Source organism: Heptranchias perlo, chromosome 4 (genome assembly GCF_035084215.1).
Source record: "Heptranchias perlo isolate sHepPer1 chromosome 4, sHepPer1.hap1, whole genome shotgun sequence".
Classification (NCBI taxonomy): domain Eukaryota; kingdom Metazoa; phylum Chordata; class Chondrichthyes; order Hexanchiformes; family Hexanchidae; genus Heptranchias; species Heptranchias perlo.
The window spans coordinates 117,142,276-117,157,678 of NC_090328.1; the positions used below are offsets into that span (position 1 = coordinate 117,142,276).

The 15,403-nt window shown below is 43.1% G+C and overlaps 1 protein-coding gene across 2 annotated transcripts in view; it reads left to right on the forward strand.

The window, feature by feature from the left end:
* Positions 1 to 1,150: 1,150 nt before the first annotated feature.
* The window catches only part of mamdc2a (MAM domain containing 2a), a 95,996-nt gene continuing 81,743 nt past the window's right edge, over positions 1,151 to 15,403 (forward strand). The window contains exons 1-2 of one of the 2 annotated variants that reach the window (XM_067982268.1): positions 1,151 to 1,344; positions 1,551 to 1,667. In XM_067982268.1, the coding sequence (XP_067838369.1) occupies positions 1,314 to 1,344; positions 1,551 to 1,667 (148 nt within the window). In that variant the 5' untranslated portion in view covers positions 1,151 to 1,313. The remainder of the gene's footprint in view (positions 1,345 to 1,550; positions 1,668 to 15,403) is intronic. The other variant, XM_067982267.1, reaches the window with a different exon arrangement.

Here is a 15,403-nt window from a genome sequence, read left to right on the forward strand (position 1 = left end):
GTAATAAAATTATAGCGCTTTCTTTCTTTTTCATGCTAATATTCTTTTCTCCTGAAAGTTTTGCTTGGGTACAATTCCAAAGACGTAGGTCATCTTCCAGTAAATCGCCCAGGTGTCCGTTCTTCTTGCATTGGTGAGTCGACCACAGGAGGCATCACAGTTGAGAGGCAGCTGACATCCATACATATGGACTTCAAACATTGGTCCCTGGGTAGCAACCAGGGGAAACGTGTCCAATCGTGCCCCTCCATAAACCATGAGTGCTAAGGTCAATAGGAACTGATACAGCTGCTCGACCATGGGTCAATAGACTCAGCCCAGACCGGGGACTGAGTTTGGCTTTTTTTGATCTGTATGGGTAATGTAGTCATTGGCTTAAACAGTTGGGAAAGCCTGAACATTCCGTCTGTCTATCTGTCTATCTGTCGATCAATCTGTCTGTCTATCTATCTGTCTCTGTCTGTCTGTATCTATCTCAATGATATCATGCATGACTGATACGGTATTGTTTCCTGACACAATGACCCATCTTGATGCAAATTTTTATCACTAGCTCCCAGTTATTTGGCAAACAACAACAAAAAAAGACTTGACAAAAACCTGGATAGAAACTGGCCTTTTTTAAAATGCAAAAATTGGCAGCTCTGACTGATACTGATAATCGTTTTCTAAGTGTTTAATAAACGTGGTCTTGTCATTTTTTCCCCCAGGGAACACTGAGTAATAGAGCCTCCCTCTCTGGAAATCAACACTAGCAGGCACGGTCCATACTTTAACCCTCCCACCCCACTCTCCTGACAATAAGGAGAACTGTTCTTGGCCCTCTGGAATGCACAGGCTCATTCTATCAAGGTCCACAATGGTCAACTGGGAGGGTAAAAAAAGGTCTCTGCAAATGGTCTATGGTCAGCTAAATCACAATAGACTTCACAAGGGTGCGTGTGTTGATGGGGAGCAAACTCTGCATTGAAGGGACAAGTGTTGTCACTTGTGAAAATGCAGCAACAAAAAAAAATTGGGATTTATCATTCGTTCTGCCTCCACAGTCACAAAACAAAATAGCTTCACGCAGCAGTTTCACTCGGTAGGTGTATCCCTGCGAATCTGGATCTCGTTACTTTTTTTTCTTCGCTCTCTCTCCTCCCCTTGGGATGTCTCAGCTGCTGAATCTGGTTGAAACAAAGCAGCTCGTCTCTCTAGCCCAGCTTTACTATTTGAGGAACCCTCCTGGACTATTGAGCACAGAGAGTTTAAGGGAAACGTGAATGACTCCTTTTATACACAGTCTTCACTTTGGATCCTAACCATACGCCATGACGCCTCTTATACTCTTAATCCTGCACGGTAAATGTTCACTAATATAATTATATATGTACACAGTCCATAAAACTGTGCACCTGTCCGAGAAAGCATTTGGTTTCCAAAAAAAACGTTTGTTACAGTCTGATCTTGAAGGTAAGTTTTTTTTGAAATAAGCAAACATTTTGAATTTGATGCATTTTAAACTCTTCTGTGCTCTGTTTCTTTTAAAATATCATTTGGTTATGAAGCCGTGCAGTTTGCCAGAGCCGAGATAATGGGGAATAACGGGTCGTGCGATTTTGAGGAGGATGTATGCGGATACGAATCAGACCCCAATTATGAACCGTGGATCGTGAATTTCCAAGGTAAATAAATACGCTGGACTGTGCGCCGAAAGGAAACGTTGATTGAGAAGAGAACCAAAGCCACATTCTGCACAGTGTTTCTGTGCAGCAGCAAAAGCTTCAGAAACAAATAGATAAAGGAGTAAAGTTAGAGAGCGGGAAGTAACACAGTCCAATGTTCCCTTTGATCCTCATGAAATAGTAACAGTGAAAGTTTGGTCCGTTTATTAAGAGCTCCAGGACCTGTAACAACATTGAGAAGGTTTTTACTTTCATTTATGCAGCTAACCTTTCGCGTTCTCGGGACAAAGTGCCCTCTGGCCGATGAATTAGTGATTTGGAGTGATATTGTGTAGGAAGGACACGTATGACATGAGTTTATTGTAGTGAGCTGTGTTTGGGATGGCATAGTGGCACGGTTCTGTACTGTAACACCCATAATATATCCTGTGAGTGAGACAGTGACATAACAGTTCTTAGTTTTTGCGTTTTGGGGCTAGATTTTGCAGGTGCAAATGGATTGTAGTGACTCGGCTGTCTCTTGCATATATCATACTTGTGAGGTTCTGTATTATAGATATTGGCAAAGACTCAATAATTGCACTGTGGCGGTTACCGTAATAACTGCATTTTGGGTGCTGTTATATTGCCACTTTTGCGGTAATGGGAAGTAGTTTTGGGTGTGCATCAACGTGAGAATTGGCAGTATAACTCGTGTCAGCCCCCAGTTCGATGATCCAAGTGAATTGCCAACCAAATGGTGTGAAACAAACCTTCCCGAGATGGTCACATAGCCGTATTACATTGCAGCAGCTGTTGTAAAACTCCAGACACTTACATTTTCCCTCTAATATCTGCAGTCTAGAAGGACCAAGCTCCGGGATGCACCCTATCTGAACAAAAAAAATCACATCAGCACTCTAAAAAAAATGTTGACTGTTGTATCTGCCACAAATGTAGAATTATACAGCACAGAAGGAGGCCATTCGGCCCATCGTGCCTGTGCCGGCTCTTTGAAAGAGCTGTCCCACTCCCTTGCTCTTTCCCCATAGTCCTGCATCTTTTTTTCCTTTTCAAGTATTTATCCAATTCTTTTTTGAAAGTTACTATTTAATCTGCTTCCACCGCCCTTTCAGGCAGCGCATTCCAGATCATAACAACTCGCTGCGTAAAAATAATTCTCCTCATCTCCCCTCTGGTTCTTTTGCCAATAACCTTAAATCTGTGTCCTCTGGTTACTGACCCTCCTACAAAATAATTTAAGCCTGAAAACTAGTATTACTGTACCAGATGTATCTGAAGACAGAAGTGTTTAATACAGCTTCATTTATTAAACTATAATTACAGTACATCTATGCCAGCAATAGTTATGTAAATCATGATCAAAAGTTCCTAAAGATTTGAAAAATTTGTGCTCTAAATTGACATATCTACATCATTAAAGCTAATGTTTGTGTGTATATCTTTTTATGATGACCACAGCTGTACATTTTGACATGCATATTCATGCATTTGGATCTATTTTCTTTCATTTGGGATTACATTTTTTCTACTGTTGCTGGCAACAGCCCTGGAATGAAGTAGAAAGCTTTTCCTTTCACCTTTCCTTTCCCTCCCTCCCCCATTCCCTTTTAATTTGAATCTGTGAAATTCTGTGTTGGAACAAAATTCAATAGATACACCGAGCCAAGATGGGAAAGGATAAATATCATGCAAAAGATCTGTGCATTGTTGTATTCTCTTCATTTACTCTATCAAAACCCCTCTCAATTCTGAACACCTCTATTAAATCTCCCCTTAACCTTATCTGTTTCAAGGAGAACAGTTACTATTGAATCTTAAGCAGCTTAAGTAAAATTAAAAAAATACAGGTACTCTGAAACTGCCTAATGACAGGGTAATGTGACTTTCAAGAACCATCCCTAGAATATGCTGATAACATTTCTAATCTTTCTTTTGTTACATTTGACAGTGTGCTGGTGTAAGTTGTCATAAGTGATTAATGGGCACCACATGCTAGAGTTGAGAATGCTTTGAAACAGTGATAGACTGAACCATCTGTCCATGCGTCCAATGAATGGATCACATTCAAAGACAGGGCCGCTTGTTAATATAATAAAATAGAGATTGGAGCAGTACTGATGTACATTTAAAGAAAGAAAGAACTTCCATTTATATAGCACCTTTCACAAACTCAGGACGTCCCAAAGCGCTTTACAGCCAATGAAGTACTTTTGAAGTGTAGTCACTGTTGTAATGTATGAAATGTGGCAGCCAATTTGCACAAAGCAAGATCCCACAAGCAGCAATGTGATAATGACCAGATAATCTGTTTTTAGTGATGTTGATTGAGGGATAAATGTTGGCCAGGACACCGGGGAGAACTCCACAGCTCTTCTTCAAATAGTGCCATGGGATCTTTTATGTTCACCTGAGAGGGAAGACGGGGCCTCAGTTTAACATCTCATCTGAAAGCCAATACTCTGACAGTACAGCACTACCCTCAGTACTGCACTGGGAGTGTCAGCCTGGATTTTGTGCTCAAGTCTCTGGAATGGGGCTTGGAACTGCAACTTTCTGACTCAAGACGAGAGAGTGCTGCCCACTGAGCCACGGCTCACACATTTACTGAACATCAGTCACTTCACATTTATACAACACTTTCATGTGTAATGATATTTAATGATTAACCTAATTGCGCAATCAGCGCAAAATGAATTTTTAACTAATTTTTGCACCTGCTCTGGGTTACACCTGTCATGTGCAGAGGCTCTCAGCGTTAAGGCAGTCTGGGAACAGCTATGATAGAGCAGAGACTGAATGCTGTAAGTTTATTTTTGGATTCATAAAACATTACACGAGATAGAAACTTTGGGTAAATTATAAAGCCCAGGAGGTCCAATGGAAGCCTAGCTTGACACGACACTGGCTGTGGTGTCAACCCCAAGCAGCATGAGATGGCCTTCTCAAGAGCGTCTCAAACTCCTGTTTTCTGAAGTTGGATCAGGATGTGACTCTGGAGTTGCTCTGTTGCTTTCACCTCTGATGTACATCCGTACAAAAAGGGGCACTTTTAACTACAACCTTTGAATCTGATTTCGAATTCCTGAGATGAGGACATAGTGGTTTGGATAGGCTCATATGAACAGGAGTAGCCCATTCAGCCCCTCGAGCCTGTTCCGCCATTCAATTAGATCATGGCTGATCTGTATCTTAACTCCATCTATCCACCTTGGTTCCGTAACCCTTAACACCCTTACCTAACAAAAATCTATCAATCTCAGTTTTGAAATTTTCAATTGACCCCCAGCCTCAACAGCTTTTTGGGGGAAGAGAGTTCCAGATTTCCACGACCCTTTTTGTGAAGAAGTGCTTCCTGACATCACCCCTGAACGGCCTAGCTCTAATTTTAAGGTTCTGCCCCCTTGTTCTGGACTCGCCCACCAGAGGAAATAGTTTCTCTCTATCTACCCTATCAAATCCTTTAATCATCTTAAACACCACAATTAGATCACCCCTTAATCTTCTACACTCGAGGGAACACAAGCCTAGTCTATGCAACCTTTTTATTTGTTCATGGGATGTGGGCGTCGCTGGCAAGGCCAGCATTTATTGCCCATCCCTAATTGCCCTTGAGAAGGTGGTGGTGAGCTGCCTTCTTGAACCACTGCAGTCCGTATGGTGAAGGCTCTCCCACAGTGCTGTTAGGTAGGAACTTCCAGGATTTTGACCTAGCAACGATGAAGGAACGGCGATATATTTCCAAGTCAGAATGGTGTGTGACTTGGAGGGGAACATGCAGGTGGTGTTGTTCCCATGTGCCTGCTGCCCTTGTCCTTCTAGGTGGTCGAGATCGCCGGTTTGGGAGGTGCTGTCGAAGAAGCCTTGGCAAGTTGCTGCAGTGCATCCTGTAGATGGTACACACTGCAGCCACCGTGCTCCTGTGGTGAAGGGAGTGAATGTTTAGGGTGGTGGATGGGTTGCCAATCAAGCGGGCCGCTTTGTCCTGGATGGTGTTGTGTTTCTTGAATGTGGAGAGTATTCCATCACACTCCTGACTTGTGCCTTGTCTTCATAATTTAACCCTTTTAGCCCCATTCTGGTCATTCTGGTGAATCTGCGCTGCACCCCGTCCAAGGCCAATATATCCTTCCTGAGATGCGGTGCCCAGAACTGAACGCAGTAACTCCAGATGTTGTCTGACCAGAGCTTTATATAACTGTAACATAATTTCCACCCCTTTGTATTCCAGCTCCCTTGAGATAAAAGCCAACATTCCATTAGCCTTTTTCATTATTTTTTGTATCTGTCCACTGGCTTTTTGTGATTTCTGTACACGGACCCCAAAACTCTCTGCTCCTCCACAGTTCTGATCTACTCGCCATTTAAAAAATACTCTGATCTATCTTTCTTAGGTCCAAACCTCACACTTTCCCACATTGAACTCCATCTGCCACAATTTTGCCCGATTAAAATCTGAAATCTAACAGTGTATTAAAATATAACTATCTATTTAAATAAACATGAATACAATAAAATCAGTGATAAAGTAATGATAGGCATCTAGTGCGTGTATCCAATTTTTATTTTTCACCCTTTCCTGCCAATTTTCCCCCTTCCTTTTTTGTTTGGTGTTGACTATTTCCTCCCAAAATGGATTTCTCTGACCAGGTAATTAGGCATGGTTTCACTGGGGGCGGGGGGTGGGGGGTGCGGGGAGCTGGCCTTCGATACCTAGGCCAGGTGTTCATTCTTCCCGTGTGAACATCAGCAGGCCATTTGACCATGGGGAGCTATTGCAGACAAGCCCAATCACCCCACGTCCATACAGGCCTGCTTCCAATAGGGGTCAACGGATAACAATGTGCAGCAGCAACTCTTGCTGATTTCTTCCCCTCCCAAACGTAGGGGTACTCAGGCCAATTATAGTATCCCCACTGCTGGCCCAGACTATGAATTGGATCTACGACCTTCCTGATCTCTGTGTGTCAGTTATTCGCTACCTTAACGGGTTGAGGCATAGAAAGAGCCTTAGAAAGAGCTCACGCTTGCATTGGAGGCAGTTCAGAGAAGCTTCACTAGGTTGATTGCGGGTATGGAAGGGTTGGGTCTATACTCATTGGACTTTAGAAGAATGAGAGGAGATCTTATTGAAACATACAAGATTCTGAGGGCACTCAATAGGGTAGATGCTGAGAGGATGCTATCCCTCATGGGGGAATCTAAAACTAGGGGGCATAGTCTCAGAATAAGGGGTCGCCCGTTTCAGATGGAAATGAGGAGGAATCTCTTCTCCCAGAGGGTCGTGAATCTTTGGAGTTCTTTACCCCAAAAAGCTGTGGAGGCTGAGTCATTGAATACATTCAAGGCTGAGTTAGACAAATTTTTGATCAGCAAGGGAGTCAAAGGATATTGGGAAAGTGCAGGAAAGTGGAGTTGAGATAAGAATCAGATCAGCCATGATCTCATTAAATGGCAGAGCAGGCTCGAGGGGCCAAATGGCCTACTCCTGCTTCTATCTGTTATGGTCTTATGACTCTTATGAGGGCGTGCATGAGCTTTTTAATAAATTAAATAACTTTGATAGTATTTGCTTCACATTCCAATATCCAAATTTGCATTGCTTTAAAATCTTAAACCTTTTCCCTGCTATATACTGTCAATATTTCTTTTATTGGCATTGTGCTCAGGTAATATAATTACCCAATAGGTTGATACTGAGATGCTGAGACAATGGCCTACTGCTCTGCTGAAGTATGTAGAAATTGCAGTTGACATATTGAGGGTGATGACTCACATGCCTATTTTCTGGGGCAGCTGCACTGATTACAACTTGCATTTATACTTAGTAAACCTCCCAAGGCACTTCACCAAAGTGTTATCAGACAAAATTTGATACTAAGCCACATAAGGAGATATTAGGACAGGGTCAAAGAGATGGGTTTTAAGCAGCATCTTAAAGGAGGAGAGAGAGGCGGAGAGGTTTAGGGAGGGAATTCCAGAGCTTAGGGCCTAGGCAGCTGAGGGCACGGCTGCCAGATTTCAGGAGGACATAGACAGACTGGTGAAATGGGCAGACACACGACAGATGAAACTTAACACAGAAAAGTGTGAAGTGATACATTTTGGTAGGAAGAATGAGGAAAGGCAATATAAACTAAATGGTACAATTTTAAAGCGGGTACAGGAACAGAGAGACCTGGGGGTGTATGTACACAAGTCTTTGAAGGTGGCAGAACAGTTTGAGAAGGCTGTTAAAAAAGCATATGGGATCCTGGGTTTTATTAATAGAGGCATAGAGTGCAAAAGCAAGGAAGTTATGCTAAACCTTTATAAAGCACTGGTTAGGCCTCAGCTGGAGTACTGTGTTCAATTTAAAGCACCAAACTTTAAGAAGGATGTCAAGGCCTTAGAGAGGGTGCAGTAGAGATTTACTAGAATGGGGGACTTCAGTTATGTGGAGAGACTGAAGAGGCTGGGGTGGTTCTCCTTAGAGTAGAGGAGCTTAAGAGGAGATTTGATAGAGGTGTTCAAAATCATGAAGGGTTTTGATAGAGTAAATAAGAAGAAACTGTTTCCATTGGTAGTAGGTTCGGTAACCAGAGGACACAGATTTAAGGTTGGCAAAAGAACCAGAGGTGACATGAGGAAATATTTGTTTTCGCAACGAGCTGTTATGACCTAGAATGGACTGCCTGAAAGGGCGGTGGAAGCAGATTCAACAGTAACTTTCAAAAGGGAATTGAATAAATACTTGAAGGGAAAACATTTACAGGGCTGTGGGGAAAGAGCAGGGGAGTGAGACTAAGTGGCTAGCTCTATCAAAGACCCAGCACAGGCATGATGGGCCAAATGGCCTCCTTCTGTGCTATAACATACTATGGTACTATGACTATGGTGGAGGGATGAAAATCGGGCATGTGTAAAAGGCCAGAATTGGAGGAGTGCAGAGATCACAGAGGGTTGTAGGGCTGGAAGAGGTTACACAGATAGGGAGGGGCGAGGCCATGGAGTGATTTGAAAACAAGGATGACATATGACATATTACTGTCATTTGCCTTTAATTATAATAAGCCCGCCCATGTTTGAGCAGACATATTATGCACCTAACCCACGTCCAGAGGACTATCTCCTGAATTAATTTCCTGATAAGCTTTGCTCAAGTGATACCCTGGGGCCATTGTAACTCGAGCAGATGGTCTGGGCTGATGTTCATAGCTTGCCTTTCTTTTCCTGGATTATAATGCTTTTATGTAGCACTTTATCATGTTGAAATGTCTCAAAAGAGCTTCAGGCACTAAACTCACATAAAAGCACTCTGAACTGCTCGAGTAGAGCTAATTTGCTTTACAGAGAGAGCACATGCAAGCTAAGACCATGTCCTTGTGTAGGGTCCATTTCAACTTCTCACTAGTGGTCTTTTGTTTGGATCTCACATTGGAACATCTCAATTGGTAAGTTTGTAGAAGACTGAGAGGTGACCTGATAGAGGTCTTTAAGATTATGAAGCGGTTCAATGGGGTAGACGTAGAGAAGATGTTTCCACTTGTGGGTGAGACCGAAAATAGGGGGCCATAAATATAAGATAGTCACTAATAAATTCAATAGAGAATTCAGGAGAAACTTCGTTACCCAGTGGTGAGAATGTGGAATTCGCTACCACATGGAGTGGTTGAGGTGAATAGCATAGATACATTTAAGAGGAAGCTGGATAAACACATGAGGGAGAAAGCAATAGAAGGATATATTGTTGAGGGAAGATGAAGTAGGGTGGGAGGAGGCTTGTGTGGAGCATGAATTCCAGCATAGACCAGTTGGGCCGAATGGCCTGTTTCCGTACTGTACATTCAGTGCAATTCTATGTAATAATATTGATACACAGAAGCGATGCTAGGTGCTGCTTTCTGTCCAGAGTACAAAGAAGGCAATAGAAAAGTTCCCTGTTTAGCCCAGCACATCACTCCTCTTTCTGACATCATCCCAATTGCATCGGGGGCATGACATCACTTGGATGTCCTTTCTCCCTCTTCTGCTTGACATAGTCCCTGTATGTCAGGTGTGTGCCCTTTGGCCGTATAGAGGCTGATTTACTGCATCTTCATTCATTTCACAAGAGCCTGTCAGATATCATCCCTGAATATTTCCTTTTTGATGCTGGCTCAATTGCTAATTTTAAATCTGAGCTCGATAGCTTTTTGCCAACCAAAGGTATTAAGGGATATGGGCCAAAAGCAGGTGTATGGAGTTAGATGACAGATCAGTCATGATCTTATCAGATGGTGGAGCGGGCTCGAGGGGCTGAATGGCCTACTCCTGTTCCTATGTTCCTATGTTCTTTCACGCCTTCTTTGTTCCACTCAGAATCATCTTCCTTATTCACAACAACAATAACTTGCATTTATATAGCACCTTTAACGTAGTAAAACGTCCCAAGGCGCTTCACAGGAGCGATTATCAGATGAAAAATTTGACATCGAGCCACATAAGGAGATATTAGGACAGGTGACCAAAAGCTTGGTCAAAGAGGTAGGTTTTAAGGAGGATCTTAAAAGGAGGAGAGAGAGAGGTTGGCGAGGTGGAGAGGTTTAGGGAGGGAATTCCAGATTCACACTGTGCAGTTTAAAGTGGTTGACAGGTGATTCATCAACTTTATTGCGGGTGAGGTCATCTTCCATATGAACATTGTGCTTCATTCCATCTCGCAAAAAAAGCACTCTGCTGAAATTGCATGTTCCCACTACCGTGGTTAATAACATAGTGCAATTTGTTGACACTCGTGTAAGCCATTTTTGTGAATAACTAAAGGCCGGGCCCCTTCTGAGTTTTGCACTGTTGAATTCATCAGGTGCATTCACACAAAATCTTAGCTGTTTCTGCAGCGACAATGACAACAACGTGCATTTATATAGCACCTTTAACGTAGTAAAACGTCCAAGGACCTGTGTTATATAAGAACATAAGAACTAGGAGCAGCAGTAGGCCACACAGCCCCTCGAGCCTGCTCCGCCATTCAATAAGATCATGACTGATCTTCTACCTCGATTCCACTTTCTCGCCCGTTCCTCATATCCCTTGATTCCCTTTGTTTCCAAGAGTCTATCGATCTCAGTTTTGAATGTACTCAATGACTGAGCATCCACAGTCCTCTGGGGCAGAGAATTCCAAAGATTCACAACCGTCTGAGTGAAGAAATTTTTCCTCATCTCGGTCCTAAATGGCCGACCCCTTATCTTGAGACTATGCCCCCTAGTTCTGCTAGCAATTATTTTACTGCACCGCATTGTCTCACTACAGTGTCCGCATCACATCCATATTATACCCTGAATATATTTAGTGGAAAGAATTAGACCCGTTGGCCTAGAAATTCGTTATGGCCTGTTTTTGGGTGCCTAACCGGTGGCGGGAACCAGGAATCCCGAGGCAGGCCCGAAATTGGGCCTCGGGCCTTATTTTCATGAGCTGGCCCGTTTTATATTGTCAAATATTGGGCCGCTTGCGTTACAGACAGTCGCCCTAAGTTAAGTCCCAGGGGAGTGGGTGGGGGTGGGGATAGAGTGCCAATGTTTGGTGGGGGGGGGGGGGCGTTGGCGATTGCAAGTACCATGAAAGAAGAAAGAAAGAATAAACTTGCATTTATACAGCGCCTTTTATGACCTCAGGATGTCCCAAAGCGCTCTACAGCCAATGACATACTTTTTTTGAAGTGTAGTTACTGTTGCAATGTAGGAAACGTGACAGCCAATTTGCACACAGCAAGATCCCACAAACAGCAATGTGATAATGATCAGATAATCTGTTTCAGTGATGTTAGTTGAGGGATAAATATTGGCCCAGGACACCAGGGAGAACTCCCATGCTCTTCTTCAAAATAGTGGCCGTGCGATCTTTTACGTCCACCCGAGAGGGCAGACGGGGCTTCGGTTTAATGTCTCAATGTCGAAAGACGGCACCTCCGACAGTGCAGCACTCCCTCAGTACTGGCACTGGGAATGTCAGCCTGGATTTTGACTTGTTTTCTAAGTTATTATTGTACAGATGATCTTCAAGTTTACATCTGATAATTGGTACCATTATTTTACATGGGATTGAAGTAAGACTGATGGGTCTATAATTGGCTTTGTCTGTTTTGTCACCCTTTTTGAATATGGTATCCATGTTGGCTTACTTCCAATCTACTAGTACCTCCCCAGTGTCCAGTGACTCCCTCATAATGGTGGTCAATGCCACACAAATCTCTTCCTTAGTATTCTTCAGAACTCTGGGAGAAATAGTATCTAGCCTGGGGATTTATTATTTTTGTGCCCTGTTAATCTGTCTAGGACTTTCATCTCATTGTTATCAAGGTCATTATTCTGGGCATACCCCTGTAAAATCAGGTTAAGAAGTGAAGTAAGGAAAAGCAAACAGTAAAATGATCACTCTATGTCAGTGAGTCCAGACAGCATTAATCTTAATTTGAGGAATTACTGAGCAGGCACTGCATAAGAGTCCTAATCCTCCATTGAGTGATCATCCATAGATTATATGAAGCAAATTTGGCCCATCATTAAGGTTGGTTAAAATTCCTGGTAGTTCATAACAAACTGGATGCAATTTATAAATGTCTTGGCAAATAATTCACTGGAAAAATCAATTTTTAAAAAAATGAACAAATATTCCCCTTAGTGTGTGAGCTTCTGCGTGTAAACCTGTTCCAACCCAACATAAATGTAAGTAGGTAGTAACTGGGCTTTCGGTTTATTTACAGACCTGTATAAACAGCAAGGACGTGCTCCACATCAAGCCCGTACATTACTTGGACGCTTGTAGTTATTGTTCTAACAAGTCCGCTTCTCCATTCAATGCCTTGAGTCTCTGTCATTGTTCACCAATCTAGATGTGCTGATAAGAAATTTCCTAGCTGTGGATCAGAAATTGTCTATGAAGCCTTTTTTGTCGACACTGAGTTATCAATCATTGTGGAAGAAGTACTACATACACATAATTACATAGAATGTACAGCACAGAAACAGGCCATTCGGCCCAACTGGTCCATGCCGGTGTTTACGTTCCACAGGAGCCTCCTCCCACCTTACTTCATCTAACTCTATCAGGATATCCTTCTATTCCTTTCTCCCTCATGTACTTATCGAGCCTCCCCTTTAAATGCATCTATACTAGCCACCTCAACTACTCCTTGTGATAAGGAGGTCCACATTCTGACCACTCTCTGGGTCAAGAGGGATGCAATTACTACCAATATGAGCTGGGTGAAGAGGTGCAGTGCTTCAAGCGATTGTAAAATGCGGTGTGATCAGCTTTATTTGGATTCTCTCCCCCAACGCACTTAATGAACTGAATTACTGTTCTTGCGAAGGTGTGTCAGAAGGTACAATAACCGTGGTCCACAATTAGCAGCTTATTTTAAGCTCTTAGCACTGCTGTTACTGAGTGTCGTTAGACCCTGGAAAACATTGTCCTCATGGTCTCTGTGATTTGAATTGTTTTTTAATTGAATTGAAAATGAAAGTCTAAATGGGGCAGAGGAGCTAAGAGATCTAGGGGTACAGATTCACAAATCACTAAAAGTAGCGACGCAGGTTAACAAGGCCGTGAAAATAGCAAACAAAGCACTGGGATTCATTTCTAGAGGGATAGAATTCAAAAGCAGAGAAGTTATGTTAAACTTGAATAGAACCTTGGTTAGACCACACTTGGAGTACTGTGAACAGTTCTGGTCTCCATATTTTAAAAAGGATATAGAGGCACTGGAGAAAGTGCAAAAGAGATTTACAAGGATATTACCAGAACTGAGGTTATACCTATTAGGAAAGGTTGAACAGGCTGGGACTCTTTTCTCTAGAAAAGAGAAGACTGAAGGGTGACCTAATAGAGGACTTTAAAATTATGAAGGTGTTCAATAGGGTAGACATAGAGAGGATGTTTCCACTTGTGGGGAGACCAAAACTAGGGGCCATAAATGTAAGATAGTCACTAATAAATCCAATAGGGAATTCTGGAGAAACTTCTTCACCCAGAGAATCGTGAGAATGTGGAACTCACTACCACATGGAGTAGTTGAGGCGAATAACATAGATGCATTTAAGGAGAAGCTCGATAAACACATGAAGGAGAAAGGAATAGAAGGATATATTGATAGGGTGAGATGAAGCAAGATGGGAGGAGGCCCGTGTGGAGCATAAACACCGGCATGGTCCTGTTGGGCTGAATGGCCTGTTTGTTTGCTGTAAATTGTATGTTTTGGTTTTAGCTGCACTTTAAGGTGAAATGTACTGTTGGCTCTTGAGTGAGAATTGATCAGAGAAGATATATTGACATGTGAATGTAGAAATAGTTCTATGAGCAGTACTGTACTTAACTGTAAGCACCACCACGGATTTCATTTTTCTTGAAAGGCGTACTTTTTTCCCCTTAAAAGTGTAAGTTTAAAAATACACTTGCTTCAGTGAGTAATTAGATAATAGAGTGGATACAGAGGGAAATCTCAGCCAAGAGTGGGGTGGGGAAGGTGGGGGTGGTGCAGGGTTACCCATAGAACAACAGCTGCTCCATGACATTGGCCTCAGTTTTAGTCTCCTTTAACATCGCACAGTGGGGTTTTTTCCCGACTCTGCTGAGAGCAGTAGGCTGAAGAAATAACATACTGACAGTCATAAAACTGATCTCCTTCCAAGAATACAGAAGCAATGGAGTGAACGCATTGAAAAAACAGTAGGGCCGACACACTGAGCTGCTGTCCTTAATTGACGCACTTACCAACCCCGATTTTAACCTGATCCGCCCGTCGGGAATGGGGTGGGTTTGGGTCGGACGCCCGTTTTAAACCCTCTGGCCGATTTTACGCCCCGTTGACTCCAATGGAGCGTAAAACCAGGCTGAGAGTGTAACACGGGCGACTGTCCCGCAATCACCCCTTCCCCACCGGGCTGATCAAGTTAAAATTGGGGCTAGGCCTGAGTCGGTGTCCAAGACTGACACACTTAGCTAGTGCCCTTAGTCGCCAGCTTCCCTGTGTCTGCTCGGTGAAGAAGATTTGCTTGGATAGGCACAGCCACAGCAAAACTCCCAACCATCCTGGGAGCGCCATCATCACAAGGACTGCAGCAGTTTCAGGAGAAGGCCACAATCATCTGCTCAGGATAACTAAGTAAAAAGAAATAAAGAACTTGCATTTATACAGCGCCTTTCATGACGTCCCAAAGTGCTTTACGACCAATGAATTACTTTTTGAAGTGTAGTCGCTGTTGTAATGTAGGAAACGCAGTAGCCAATTTGCACACAGCAAGATCCCTTGCAATGTGATAAATGACCAGATAATCTGCTTTTAGTGATGTTGGTTGAGGGATACATATTGGCCAGGACACCGGGGAAAACTCCCCTGCTCTTCTTCGAAATAGTGCCTTGGGATCTTCTATGTCCGCCTGAGAGGACAGACCTGTCCTGTCTTCAGTTTAACCTCTCATCCAAAAGGGAGCACCTCCGACAGTGCAGCACTCACTCAGTGCTACCCTGGGAGTGTCAGGCTGGATTTTGTGCTCGAGTCTCTGGAGTAAGACTCGAGCCCACAACCTTTTGACTCAGAGGCAAGCATGCTACCCACTGAGCCATGGCTGACACCGATGGGCAATAAATGTCGGCCTTGGCTGAATTGTGCACAGCCAGAGAAATTAAAAGACAGCGTACAGGACAACATGGAGGAACGTAATGCCATTCACGACCTCAGGACATCCTAAAGCGCTTTATAGCCAATGAAGTAC